The sequence below is a fragment of the Gallinula chloropus genome, assembly GCF_964237585.1.
Source record: "Gallinula chloropus genome assembly, chromosome: 2".
Classification (NCBI taxonomy): Eukaryota; Metazoa; Chordata; class Aves; order Gruiformes; family Rallidae; genus Gallinula; species Gallinula chloropus.
In genome coordinates, this window is record NC_140086.1 from 23427045 (window position 1) to 23441253 (window position 14209).

The following is a 14209-nucleotide window of genomic DNA, read 5'->3' on the forward strand; positions in this document are numbered from 1 at the left end:
TGAAATTTTCAGCTGGGGTTCCCTCCTCCTGCCTGGAGAGGAAGAGCAGCAGTGGTGCTCTGTGTGTTTGGTGTATTTGCACACGTGTGTGTGTGTGTGTGTGTGTGTGTGTGTGTGTGTGTGTGTGTGAGCAAGGCTGAAGCCTCTTCCTCAGTTGCTCTCATTTCCTAATATTAACAGCAATAACCAAGCATACACTTGCCAGATGGGGACTCTTTGTCATGGAAGTTGGAAATTTCCTTTCCTAGTACATGAAATTGTGTACTGTATTTCTGCTGTGCCTTTACAATCTGAGTTTGTGTGCGTAGTTCTCAGCCAGACATAGTTATGAGCAATCTTCACCCTCCTGTGTCAAGCTGACATGTTAGTCTGACTGAAGAACATGCAGCATCTGTGAGCAGTTACCATGAGTTGGATAATGCAGGGTCACCCCTCACTGGCTTTGTTCTGGCATGGGGTTTGCACCACCTGGGGCAATGCTGGGACTAGTTCTTCCAGGGGAAAGGTAAGAATCAGTGTTGGCCTTAGACCTTGCAACAGGAGACTTGTGGGGTGGGAAATGCTGAAGATAGTGTTGGGGGTGGCAGGAAGATTGGAGCGTTGATTGGGGGAGAGGGAAGTAGGTACTAACAGTGTAGAAATAGTAAGGAGACGTTTTTAGATAGTGTCCCTGTACAAGCCTCCTAAGGAAAGGATTTGCCAATATACTTTATCAAGCCTATGGTATTAATATTTTAAAAACTTGTTAGTTTTGCAGTGGGTCAAGGTAACTTCCAAGGCAGACAGTGGTATTACATGTTTTGTGTTTATGTGGCACTTAAAGAAACAATGAGGTTTGAAATGCTGCAGACCTCTTCTCTTGTGGTCTTAAAGATCAGATAAAAGTTATTTAGTGTTTGTCATTGTAAACGTGCTACCATGTTCACTGTGCTTCTGCATTGGAGGTAGACTTTGCAACCCTCTCCCCCTAATATCCTGGTGTTCAGGCAGCATACAGCAGCTTGTGTTTTGGTCCAAGAAATAAAATAAGTCAAAATCCTACTGAATAAGATCTGTGTTTGTCATTCCTGGGAAATGCCATCTGGTATGCTTAGTATTATGCTACTAAGGGGTAACATGCTGAAGCTCTGGCTAATTTTGTAAAGTAATTTGTGGGGACTCTTTAGCATAGAGACAGGAGAATGAAAGATGGTGCTGCTAATACTCACTCTTGTCTTTTTGTGTTTGGACTTCTGAAAGTTTCTTTCATTGTACCTGGCGTCTGAACTGAGTGTGAGGCAAGCGATTTTTATGCTCTGCTGCCCTCTCTGGTAACAGCCCTAATATTCACGAGGTTTTCCTTGTTAATATGTTTAACTTGGAACAATTCTTCCCAGCCTGTAATTAGCTTGATGTCTACTTTTTCTCTATGTACAAACGTGTCTGCTTTTTAAAACAGCTGATAGAGCTGGACAAAACCATTCTGAACTGTGGAGACAAGTGAGTTTACAAGGCAGTCACTGTGACACGGAGATACAAGTGCTTTGGGATTGGCATCCTTTGGAAAAAGGCTGAAAACCAGTACACCCACCTTGTGCTCAGACAAAGAAAGGCCAGCATCTCTGATCAAGGCATGACTTCTCTGACAGGCTGCACAGTCTGCCAGATGAGTTACAACAGGAGCACTTTCAGGGGTGGAGAGTTTTCTTATGGTTGTCACAACACCTCCCTGAGCATGCTCAGGAGACTATGGTCACTGCAGAATTTAGGAATGTAATGTTCTGATAGCACTGTGTTCTTTTAGTTTATAGCTGCTTTAACTTATGCTTTGATCATATATATATATATGATATATAGGTCCTAAATATATATGTATTTATAGACCAAGACAGTCACCCCAATCTGAACAGTTTCCATGCTCACCTCTGCCAGACTTTTTTTTTCTGTCCCTGCTATTCCATTGTGCAGCTGGTCCTGCAAATAATTTCTGTGTTTTCCTTCAGTGCTACTTCTGCCCTGTTTCAGAGGGGCCACAGCAAGTTAAAAACAATCCACATGTCAATCTGGATAGAACTTTCTTTTCCTCCTTATGTGTTGTTAATAATGAAAGCTCAATAGAGCTCAGAAGCCTTCGCACAGAATTGTAGAACTGTACAAGACTGATGCTCTCAATTAAGGGGCAAGACTCTGTATCAGCTTAGAAAATATACAAATTCTGTAAAAATGCATATTTGTGATGCTTGTGAGCAGTGCTGCTAGGTCAGAGCATGCAGAGCTTATTGTACCACAGGATTTGAGGATTTAGTAGTAAAGATGTGAAATACCAAGGCAGATGCCTTGTGTTAGAGGATACTTAAATATGTGGCAAAGTAGAAGACGTTTTCTATCTTAGTACATCTTAATGTTCCTTTGAAGCTTGTGAAACTCCTCCCAAACAAATACTGTGTTATGGGAATGGTTCTATTTGCTTTTACGGGGCAGTTAACTGAGACTAAGTAAAATTTAATGCCAATTAAGTTACATTCATAGGTATTGAACACTTCTTCCTTATTTATGCTAATGGACAGCTAAGCTTCTGACCTCCTTTATTTTTAAAGGTTGCATCCTGTGAGATGGGGCTACCAAGAGAATTAATAAAATACTTTAGCTTATTTTTCTTTCAAGATCACGACGACGGAGTGCTCTCTGGTAAGTTCCACGTGGTGCTTAACTGAGTCTGCCTTTGGAGGTGTGTTTTTTGGTGGCTGCAGTGACTGAACCATGAGCCTGCTCAGGCTGAAAGACTCTGCTGTCTGATAAAGCCCCTCAAGCACTCTCCCCATACGGCTTGCAGAGAGAGGTAGTGGGGAACTAAGTACAGCAATAGATAGTGTGGTGCAGGGCTGAGACTTTCACATATGAGTGTCAGGTCCCTTCCAGTTTGCAAGACACAGAGCAACTTTACCCCATGGGAACTTCTGGGTAGGCATTTAGTCACAGCCATACCTACATAAAACAGTTCTGAATTTATAGCTCACGTGCCGAGTTTAACAATGGGACAGGAAACACTTTTGTTACGTGTATAAACAATGCCCGTGGTTTACTTTCCTTTATATCATGACAGGTTTCCTTTCTTCACTGATAGAAGCTTAAGTTTAACCGTGATGCTACTGAGCAAGCTGTAAATGAGGGTTGTGGTCAGAAAATGTGAAGGGGAGTTTCTGTCCTCATTGGGCTGCTGGTGTCCTGTTTCCCTGGGGCTGGGACAGGCTCAGCCCACATCAGAGAAGGGAACAGTCTTTGCTGTCAAGTGGAGTGAAGCTTGGTGTTGCAGCCTCTCTGTGTGGCCTTTTTCAAGTCATTTAGCTTTTTTCAGTCTGCTCATTTGCATAAAGATGTTTAATGTTCTTTGGAACCTTTTCAAGATGAAAGTCCAGTAGTAAATTCAGGCTTGCTTTGTGGGATAGGGTCTTTACTGTCTCTGTCTTTTTCGTTTCGTTTTATTAATTCTTTCTTTGCCCCCTGCTTTCTGGCTGAGAAAGTTTATCTCTGAGTATGCAGAATCCTTGACCTGAGGACTGTGTCTCAGATATATTTTGATGTAACATGTTTTATATATTCTTTAACTGCAGTTGCAGATGGATTTGTTTTTGCCTTGTATTGTGAAATAATTAGATGCATAGAAATGTAATTGTTTGAAAAAAAAAAATCTGTATTTTCCTATGTATTGTTGACATTCCTCACGAATACACCAAGTCCAAACGTAACCCACAGTCCACTGCCAAAAGATGGTTAGCTACTCATAAGCTTAAAATCCCATGTTTAAGTGTTCTGCTCAGTTGTGGCATTGGCTTAGAAATAAATGTTTATAGACTTGAGCTTTTGGACATGTTTTTAAAAAAAGTGCTCAGGAAAGTAGTGCCTGCTAAATAGTGATAAGCTTTTCTTGCAGTATGCTAGTTACAACCCTCTTTTTTAGTGTTGTATCCAAGAAAAGCATCAGCCCTGGAAGCTTGCATCCATATGTCCTTTAAATGCAGAAACATCTATATTGCTTAGCTGTGTTTTGAGAGGATATCCTGTAAGACCATGAGGGAGTAGAGAGATTCTGTAAGTAACAGAGCGATGTAAGTTTAGACTTGGAGAAGTGAGGAAGGTAATTAGTTATATTCATATAATCACAGAATGACAGGGGTTGCAAGGGACCTTGAAAGATCTAGTCCAGCCCCCCACCTGAGCAGCATCACCTAGAGTAGGTCACACAAGAACACGTCCAGGTGGGTTTTAAATGTCTCCAAGAGAAGGAGACTCCACGACCTCCCTGGACAATATTTATATTCACCACATGTCTTTGTCTTTTTCTTTTGCCAGTGGTGAAAAAAGTTGCAGACTTTGAACTTCCTTATGTGAGTCTTCAGAGCATGAAAGAGTTGCACTGTAAGCTTGGGATCAGAAAATGGTGAGCAAGAAGCTTAAGATGAACTAGTGAGATACATGGCAACTGCTACACACAGAGAAAGAAATCCCTTGGATGACTTAATTACTAAGTCTTCAAGCGTCAGCAGCTTGACCATTTTCCTCTGAGGCCAATTTGTCATTGGAAGTGACTGCTTTCCTGGTGCTGTGTGTTTAAAATTGCATCACTGCAGTATTCCTGAAGTGTCCCTTGCTAGCTATTTATTCTTTCTGTTGTTTGGAATCTATAGAGAGGTGCTTTGTGGCTGCTTGCCTCCTAATTTGTACACCTGCATAATGCAGTCACCACAAATGGGAACGTACCTGTAAACAGCATGGAAGAGAACATCGAGTTCTGAGTTGGAAATTGGGCAGAGATAGATTAGGTTTTATGTAAAATACTTGTTTCTGTATACTGATGCACAAAACACCTGAGGGCATAGCTTGAGCATTTCTCTTGGTTAGTGGTCTGACTTCAGCAGTGGAGCACTTTCCCCTTTTCATTTGCTTGCACCTCAGGCTCCTCCTTACGCTGGTAGGACTGTGTGGGCAGACATGGTGAACTGGGCTGGTGAGCTCTCTGGCATTAAAACCAAGCTGCTGGATGCTTATTCTTTTACTTGGTTTTGCTGGCCTATTTTTGGCCTGAGTCAGTCCCCAGTCTTGTTTGTTGTGGAGCAAGCAGTTATGCTGACTTGTAGGTGAGGATGAACCCTGGGGACAGGCAGTCTGGTGCCAAAGTTCTGCTTGTCAAGCTGTCCTCAGGGTGCAGTTAGGCCCTATAGCTGAGCTGTCTAATGGCTTGCTGCTGTCCTTGTGGTCTGGTCTACTTCTGCATACATTAAAAGGTAAAAAGAACAGATATTTTTGATGCTTAGTGAGTTGCACTGGCTGCACCAGATGAGTGTTAGAGCAAGGACTGTTGTTGGGAGTAAAAGAGGACGAACAGACCATGCCTTCTGGTGGCAGCAAAGCAGGTTCCTTGGCTTGAAGCTACACAGAAACCTGTTGTTTGATGCTTATAACTTGTCTGGTTTAAATCTACTGGACTGGATCTTGGCATCTACAAAGCTTTCTGTATTTCCCTACATGTGCCTTATAAACTGGAGATGCTAGCAGCCTAATGAAAGCAGGGCATGGGCCTAAGCCAGGGCTGTCTGAATAGACACTTCTCCATTGAGCACTGGCTCAAAGCACAGAGGTAGGAAATGTCAGTCCCTGGGTTGTTCCTGTGCCACAGGAGGTGTATCATCTGTGCAGTGTGAGCCTGTGCTGGTCTCTTGGAACTGTCATTGGTACCCAAGCTGCTTTTAAAATGGCTTAAGCTAGTTGTTCCAACATGGCACTTGGATCAAGGTTTCACTTTGTGGCTAAACTGACCTGATCCTGCAGCAGTTCTACAGCAGTTGGTATCACAGCTGACTAGCTAAAGGCTGGGTCTTGTGTGTCAGCACTGCAGCATGGCAGTGGATGCTCTGAGACCCCTGCCAACTCTTATGTAGACAGGCCTCTAGCTGCTTGAGAAAAGGAGGAGGGAAAACTTGGTTCTAAATTGTAACTCTTATTTTTGGTACAACCCAAATCAAAGTGGAAAGATCTGATAACTTGACTTTAGTTGTTGCAGTTTTATTTCCATTCTGCTACAATGTATAGAAAAAATAGCATAATACACACTTCAATGGCATAACTGTTGTTCAGTTGGCTTTTTTTTGGTGGTGAGGTTTTTTATATGGTAAGTAATGGGATCATTCTGGGTTGGGCTCCTATCATATTTAACTCAAAAATCAAAATGCCATATTAAGAAATGTGTCTTCATAATTTATTATTCTATTTTTTTTTCCTTGGCATGGAAAAGGTATATGGATCCTTCACTTGATAGGCTGTTGATGGATTGTAGAGCTTCACTGAATTTGTTGTATATGCAGGTAAAATCAAAAGTCTATAATACAAATTTTGAAAGTGAACTTTCTTACATTATATCAACCTTTTACATAAATTTTTGACATGTTTGTAAATGGTTCATGTTTAACACAGCTCTGTTGCCTTTTTCTAAATGCTGGGTATAGCTGCTGCTGGTCATATTTTGGGCTTGTTTCTCCTAAATTGTTTTGTTTATGGGAAAAGTATTGCACAAAAGACTTATTTAGGTGTCTGTCCATTCTGTTTTCAAATGTATGTGTGTGTCTGTCTGTAGACACTGTACCATGATATGGCAGCATTCAAATTCTGAGCTGTAGGTGTGTTGAGTTGTACTAGCTTTGGAAACTATCAATTCAGGAGGAAAGAACACGTTACAGTTAAATTGTCCTGAAATCAAAGGCCTTGTGTTTAGGGGTTTTGTTGTGGTTGGTTTTGGGTTTTTGTGTTTAAAAAAAGTTGTTTCTGAGTATGAGAGGAAATACATCAATAAGTTTTTTTTCTGACTGCTTTGCTATTTCGGAAAAAATCTTCTAAGGCAATCCAGGAAGTGAAGAGGAATTGGCTTAAACCAACAGAAGGGCAGGTGCAAGAACTTGAACGTCTACAAAAAAATGCAAGCAAAGCAAAGGTAAAATAGTATTTTAAAAGCAAAATAAACATAGCAAATGAGTGGGTTTTGAAGCAATGATACTAGAACCATAGAATGGTTTGGGTTGGAAGGAACCTCAAAGCCCATCCAATACCAATTCCCTGACACAGGCAGGGACACCCTTCACTAGCCCAGGTTGCCCAAAGCCCCATCCAACCTGGCCTCGGACACTGCTAGGGAGGGGGCAGCCACAGCTCCTCTGGGCAGCCTGTGCCAGGGCCTCGCCACCCTCACAGGGAAGAATTTCTTCCTAATATCTAAGAAGCTATGACTTAAAAATTGTGTGAGGTTTTGTGGAGTGATTTGAGCTGGAGACCCCATCTCCTGGTCAGATACTGAGCCACCAAATAGAAAAGGAGGTTCCCATCTCTGCTAGTATTATAAAATATCCCAACACAATTACTTGGATTCCCAGAGTAGTAAGAAGCTTTTGACCTTGAATCCCAGTATTTGTATTTGCTAAACTCAGGTGCAAAGGTTTTTCACCTGCTATAGCAAATCAGATGGAAATTCAGACTGCTGGGACTTCTGTTCTCCGTACTTCTTTCTGGCTAGTTTTATCTCTTCCTTTCATCATATCTGATGGGCATCCAACTCATTATATACCATTAAAAAAAAAAAGGGGGGGAAAAAAAATCAAGTTTCTAGATGTGGCCTGTGAGTGCTGTTCTCTGAATCCAGCATTGACATGGTTTGGTGAATCTGTCCTCACAGGAGAGAGAATTAGAAAACAGACCTTACAGCCCCTCCCCCCAGTCAGAGGATTTCACTTACCTTTAGAGCTCCTCACTCCAGTTCTGTCTCTTTGGTGCAGTTCCTGGAGCTGATTCGGGAAACGCAGTTCTATGGGTACGTACGGCTTGATCCTTGCACCTCTGACTACCCAGAAGAAGGCTGCTCAGCTGACATCTATGTTGGCAATAATGAGATTAACTGCTGCATAAAACTGCCTACTAACCAAACCAAAGAGGTCAGCTTTAAAATCAACAGGTTAAGAAGCTGGCAGGTTACTTTTCTGGTAAGTGCTTCACTGACTGTATCTGAGTTCACTTTCTTGTAATGAAAACTGAGGCTGTCAGGGAAGGGCAGATCTGGGGATGAAGGAGGTGGGCTGTTTTAAATCCCTCTCACCTACCCATATTCCACTCCAAACCTATCCTGAAGCATGTCCACCTCTACAGCACTAAACTATCTGGCCTTACTCTGTCTCCTTTTCCCTGGCATTCCATGTCTCCTTTTTTCTGCCCCTGTCCTTTCCTGTTTGAAGCAGAGTTGGCAGAGTTTTGTGTGGGAGCAAAAGGATTGCTTTAGTTAGCTTTGTGTTGGTAAAGACTCCCATTTGCTCCTTCCCCCAAAAGCACTCTGGTACAGATTTTCAGCTGGTTTATTTATATACTGTGTAAAATGAACCTGATTGACTAATTCTGTTTTAAGGCCAAACACCTAAATGCTGGGTTTTTTGCCTTTCTTTCTTTAGGCTGATACAGAGGATGGTGAAGACACTCTGGAGTTCAGATTTGAGTACAACGATTCAGGCACATGGCAGTGGATAATCTTGTACACAAAACAGGTTAGTTCTCAGTACTTTTAGGAAAGGATGAGTAAAATTACAGCCACAGGGGATCTTCCAAAGCAGTTAGCCCATCTGTACAGGAGTGCAGCAGCTATGCTTTCAATAGGTTAGCCTGGGGACAGAGCTGTCTGCAGAAAAGCATTTGAATTTCTGGCATAAGGGGGAAAAAATTTTTCCTGGTGAAGAGAAATGTGTAGCAAGAGGAAGCCTGGGATGGAGTGTGAATAGGTGTCATTGGGTACTTACTGAGTAATAAAAGTCACTAATTGGTCAAACCCACCTAAGGTCAAGGCCTCCCATTTTCTGCAGTAAATCCTGTTGTGCATCTATAAAGTTAAGTGATATTAACACAGGTTAATGGAGGGTGTGAATATGTGGCACAGTAAGTATTTTTTTTACATATAAGTAATGCTTAAATAAGATTTGATAGGATGCCATTCCTCCCACTATTTTCAGGCAGCTTTTTAAAGAGAAAGGGATCCAGGAATTCAAGTCATCCATCTGTGGTTATGCTGCCTAGCAAATAATCTAGGCTCTGCAGTATCAAAGACAGCTCTGCTCTCAGTTTAGGTATGGAGCTTCTATAAAAAGTATAGAGCCTCTTATTCAGATAAACTGCTTCTCCTGCCTCTAAGATCCACCTAGCAGCAGACAGAAATTTTTCAAATAAAATCTAAATACTCAATTTCTCACACATGTCTTCTGAATTCTGGGGTGACAGTGTAGTTCACACAGCTATTTAGTAAGTGTTAATTGTCTGCCATGCTTAAGGTTTATGAGAACATGAGCCATAAGCAGTAAGATTTCTAGTTTCTTGCTTTTGCTGCTGGAGAACAAAAAAGAAAAACCCCTAGAACTACCTCAGTATTAATTCTCCTGGGAAATCTATTAAGGTTGTGACTGATACAGTCGCTTCTTGTGACTTGTTGATTAGAAATCCTGCCTCCCAGTTTCCTTGTAAATGTCAGGAAAAGCTAAAGGCCAGAAAGCTGCTACTGTGTAGAAGAAACCACGGTTTGATCCAAGAGCCCACTGCTGAAAATGGAAGGACTGGATGATACGGAGCATAGTCAGAGATGACTCCCCAACTCCATCACTGATCTTGAAGGATATTTTGTCTTTGATTCATCTCTGTGCTTGATGCTCTGAGATGCTTCCTTTTGGAAGCAAGGTGTACCTGCAGGGTGCAGTTTGGACCTTAACTTGGGGTACATCATCCCAAGGAGTTGCACATACTCGTCAGACAGCATGAGGAACTAACAACTCCACTCTGCTCTGAGGTGCCTCTGCTGTATACCTAATACATGGGATGAACACATACTGCTCTGTTCATACTAGTGGTGCAAGAGGCAACTGTGAGCTGGTCTACAAACAGTTGCAGCCACCTTGTGTAACCATCAGGGCTTTGATTTTCAGCAGTGCTGAGTGTCTGTGAGCTCCAGCTTGCTTCATTTGTTGGAGTGGTTTTGATGTTGACAGTACTATGTTTGATTAACCTTACTTAATCTTTGGTGTGATTTGGGAGCCACAGACAACTAGAGAGAATAACTTGCCTCACAAGACCAGTCATAGAAACTCTTTATTCTCCATGTTGAGCAGTGCTGTGAAGGTTAGTCGTGCTGAGGCTGGGCTTTAAGCAACTGCAGTTAGTACAGTGCACTGCAAGGATGTTGAGCACTGAGTAAAATTATCTGAATTAAGGAAGCAATAGTTCAGGAGTTAGGGCTTGTGATTCTTCTGGTGGAGGAGGAATGGAAGGGTCAAGCACCTCTTTCATAGAAGAAATCACAATGTTCTCTGCTTTGTCTTCTTCAGGCCTTTTTGCTCAGTAGCTGCTTGAAGAAAATGATATCAGAACATATGATGAAGGCAGACAAAGGCCCAGAAGTGGTGAGTGTGTGTGTTTGTTGGTGTCTGTATTTAAAAAGAAATCTGTCTGCTGCCCTTTCTTTTGAATATGCTGAGAGAAGTGCCATTGAGGAGAAGGATCTTGCAAGTTTCAACGTTTCAGTAGAATTAATTGATTATAAACTGCACCTTTGCTTAGCTTTACTAAAATAATATTCTAAATGTGAAGGTGGTTTATCATCAAAGTTTTTAATAAACTGTTTTGCATTCCTTGACTCTAATCTTTGCTGCATGTTATAAAGGGTATGTATGGCATAATTTTTGAATGTTCTGCTCTACCCCACTGAAAGCCAGAAATGGATACACTTTTTCACCACTCCTCTTGCTTGCTCCATCGGCTGCAACATTAGCCCAATTTGAGATCTGTGACATTCACACTGATAAACCTTTTTTGGTTTAAATAGAAGTGTTAATAAAATAAAAATCTGACTTGTAGCTGAAATGTCTGCTGTATTTTGTGTAGGCCTGTAAGGATGGAAATATGTTTAGATACTTGCTATTTTAAAAAATAATTTTCAGTGTTCATCATCTTTTTGTTTAATATTGTGATATCTGAAGACTTTGAATGTCTGCTAACTGGAAACTTCTGAAGAGAAAAAAGGAAATGAACATGTGTGATCCTCTAGATCCACACTGATTAGTGAGCAACGATCAGCATGTATATCATAGCTTTAAACTACAAGCAAGTCAGGAAAAATGGGACCAATTTTAATTTTGGAAAGGGGGTTTTAATTGTTTATTTGTTATGGAAGTACAGTAAACCTTTAATTATGAAGGTGATTACTTAACTGTTCAGCTGTTGATAGCACTCAGGTAGCTTGGACTAAAACAGAATAAGGAGAGGAGGGTACATATGCCTGCTCACTTCCTACACAGTTTCTGCTGGGTTTAACTGAACACTGGTTTTCTCAGTGTATTTTATTAGATTACTTGGAGCATTTAAGCTTATTGTAAGTTTAAATTTTTTCAATCTGTTTAGGAGCTCAAGATGCCTGAATCCACGAAAGATAGCGAGAAATCCGGCATCCAGCAAAAGCAGGTCAGTGAGAGGTGGTCTCCGTAACGTGAATACCGCATGTCTCGCTAGTGGTGTTCTGCCCAGCCTCTAAATGCCAGCTCCTTTGGGTAGGAGAAGGAGCTGAACTTGAATTTTCTGTAAGGAAGAGGGTAAGAAACTTGTCTGAATAAAAGTTTTATTTTAGTTTGGGGTTTAATGACAGCTTGCTTGGTTTTAGTTGCTTTTTGCAAGTGTTTCTGAATGAGACATTTGAAGTTTACAGAAAGCTGTGATATATACAGAGTTCATGTGTGTATAACCACATGCAGCTGCTGATGCAGTGTACAGAGTGGTATTTGAATGCATAAACAATCCCAGTGTGGAATCCATTTTTCCCTGTAGTTGGGAGTTGTACCCATGTGGAGAATTTGTCATGTTACGTATCTACACTCATGCATTCCGTGCATGTAAAAGATGTAATGCCAAACTCTTTTTTGCTGGAACCAGTATTCATAGATAATTGTTCCTGAACAGCTAAATGGCTAGAAGGTGTTGCCTTTCCAAGTTCAGTTGTTGAATATCCAATAATAAATGGAAAGGGAATAATGTAATGAATGAAAAGAAGTACCTTTTTTTCAACCTGTGATTGGCCAAAGGTGAAATACTTCTAAAAGAAGCCCAAAATGTAATCTGAATTCCGAAAAAAGTAATGCTGCTAGATCATCAGAAACAGCACAAAGCCACTCACTAACTGGTCTTCAATAAACAAATCTATGAACCTGGGGGGGGATGTCCTTGCCCCTTTCTTTGAGGTGCTCTGTACTTCTCCCTGCTGGAGACAAGATTTGAGGCTAGGTGTGTCCTTCAGTATTCACAAACAAGTTGCAAATGACAGTAAAGGAGCCAGCACTTTCTGACCAGACTTCCACCTGTGATGAACTCTGAAGGATGTGGTTCAGTGGTGTTGCACTGGTATAACTTTAGCAAGGACTAAGTTGTGTGGCACTCTGGGCTTGATACAATAGTTCTGACTTGAAGTTTTTTAAAATACCTCCTTGATTTGTGAGCAAGATGGACTGAGAATGGTCCCTTGCAATGCTGGTAAGGAGAGCAGCCTTGGACAGGGCAACACCACCAGCACTGATCTCCTCAGCTGTGTCTTGCTGGTGCAGTGTCTGGCAGCTGATAGGAAACTCAGTGAACTAAGAAAAAATACAGCTGATAATTAGAAGGGAGTTGTTTTGTTAAATCAGGGTATGCTGTTGCATTAAGCAGTGGTGTTATGGTGTGCTATACCACATTTTATACAGCACTGGTTGAGGTCTTTATGCATAAGGCTGTGTTATTAGGCAGATAATTAATATAAATTTTTTAAAACATTCTTTACTAACTTATAAATGCTGTGATTACAATATTAAGGGTCTTAAGGTTTCCCTTTCCTATTCCTCTATTTCTCTTTTCAAGACATTTGAAAAACACATTGAAAGTGTACCTCTGCACATTATCAGTTGGAAGGGCTGTTTGAGTTGGGTCTATAATTTTGCCATGAGTATCCCTGAGAGTCTTGCAAGTCTTTGCTCTGAGTTGGCAGAAAGTTTAACTGACTTCTATCCAAAGACTCTGGGAACTTATGCCAAGTATTTTCTGCTGACTCATGTGAAGAAAACCAACTCTGGTTTTCTTTGCAATCCTGTAGCAGTACACTGATGCTGCCAGGTCAGCCTAACAGCCTCTCAGTTCCTGTTTGAACAGATAATCTAGTGCAGCAGTAAGATTTAGTAGGAAATTCAAGGACAAACTTTTCAATTGAGATAAATATTAATTAATATGCAATAGGTGGACTTTGCAGATACTGAGGCTGTGCTACAGAATGTACCTGCATCCAGGCAATTTTGTTGTGATGTCTTCTAGAAATCTTGAAGAATATGAAATCTTCTACAGAGATAACTTAGGCAAAATTCAATTCCAGTTTCCAAACACCTTAATGTTAGTTATTGCAGCATGGCTGCCATAGCTTTGTGATGGACAGTTTTAGTAGGGTTTTCCAGGACACTTACTTTACACACACACACATATATATATATATCTCAAAATATATATACCATGTGGCAAGAGGTAGATGTGCCATAAATTTTCCTAGTACAAGAGAAAACTGTAGCTACAACCTCTGTTTGTGTGTAGCTTGCCTGCTTATACCTTGGGTGCCTGCAGTTGGCCTGCTCCTCCCTGCTGGGTGATGTGGTAGGAAGTTCCAGACTGTACATGGTACCTTCAGGAAAAGTGGAGTTGAAAGGTGTCGCTTATTGCAGGGGTTACAGTTCAAGTTAAGAACCTGTGAGTAACAGGAGTCAGTAGCAGGTGGGTGAGGTACCTGTACATATGTCCTTGTGGTCACTGTGTGCCAAATAACATTGATGTTAGCCCTTCAATCTGCACCACATCTAGTATTCTCTCTAAATACCTCCATAAAGACCAAACACTGTCATAGTATCTAGCTAATGTTTGTATGTAATTACTGAAATGCATATTCTCTTTTAACTCTTTCTTTCTTTCACTGCAGGCAGCTCATCTGGGTTTTATAGCAAGGAAAAGATTTTTGGTGAGACCAAATGAAAATGACTCTGTATTTGAGAAAATAAGAGAAGAGGACCTGTGATAATTTATTTAGATACTGTCCTTCAACATGAATTGTCTGGGAATAAACAACCCATTGTGGAAACCTTCCACTATAAGGGGGAAAAATAAATCT

General features: G+C 41.1%; 1 protein-coding gene across 1 annotated transcript in view; it reads left to right on the plus strand.

Annotated features, from left to right (window-relative positions):
* The window catches only part of SNX31 (sorting nexin 31), a gene marked incomplete at its 5' end in the record, with an annotated part of 29915 nt that extends 15759 nt beyond the window's left edge, over window positions 1–14156 (plus strand). The window contains 9 exons of the mRNA XM_084279880.1: window positions 2577–2667; window positions 4330–4417; window positions 6269–6338; window positions 6869–6961; window positions 7797–8000; window positions 8460–8552; window positions 10371–10445; window positions 11443–11502; window positions 14021–14156. Coding sequence (XP_084136006.1) covers window positions 2577–2667; window positions 4330–4417; window positions 6269–6338; window positions 6869–6961; window positions 7797–8000; window positions 8460–8552; window positions 10371–10445; window positions 11443–11502; window positions 14021–14116 — 870 coding nt within the window. The 3' untranslated portion in view covers window positions 14117–14156. The remainder of the gene's footprint in view (window positions 1–2576; window positions 2668–4329; window positions 4418–6268; window positions 6339–6868; window positions 6962–7796; window positions 8001–8459; window positions 8553–10370; window positions 10446–11442; window positions 11503–14020) is intronic.
* Window positions 14157–14209: the final 53 nt, after the last annotated feature.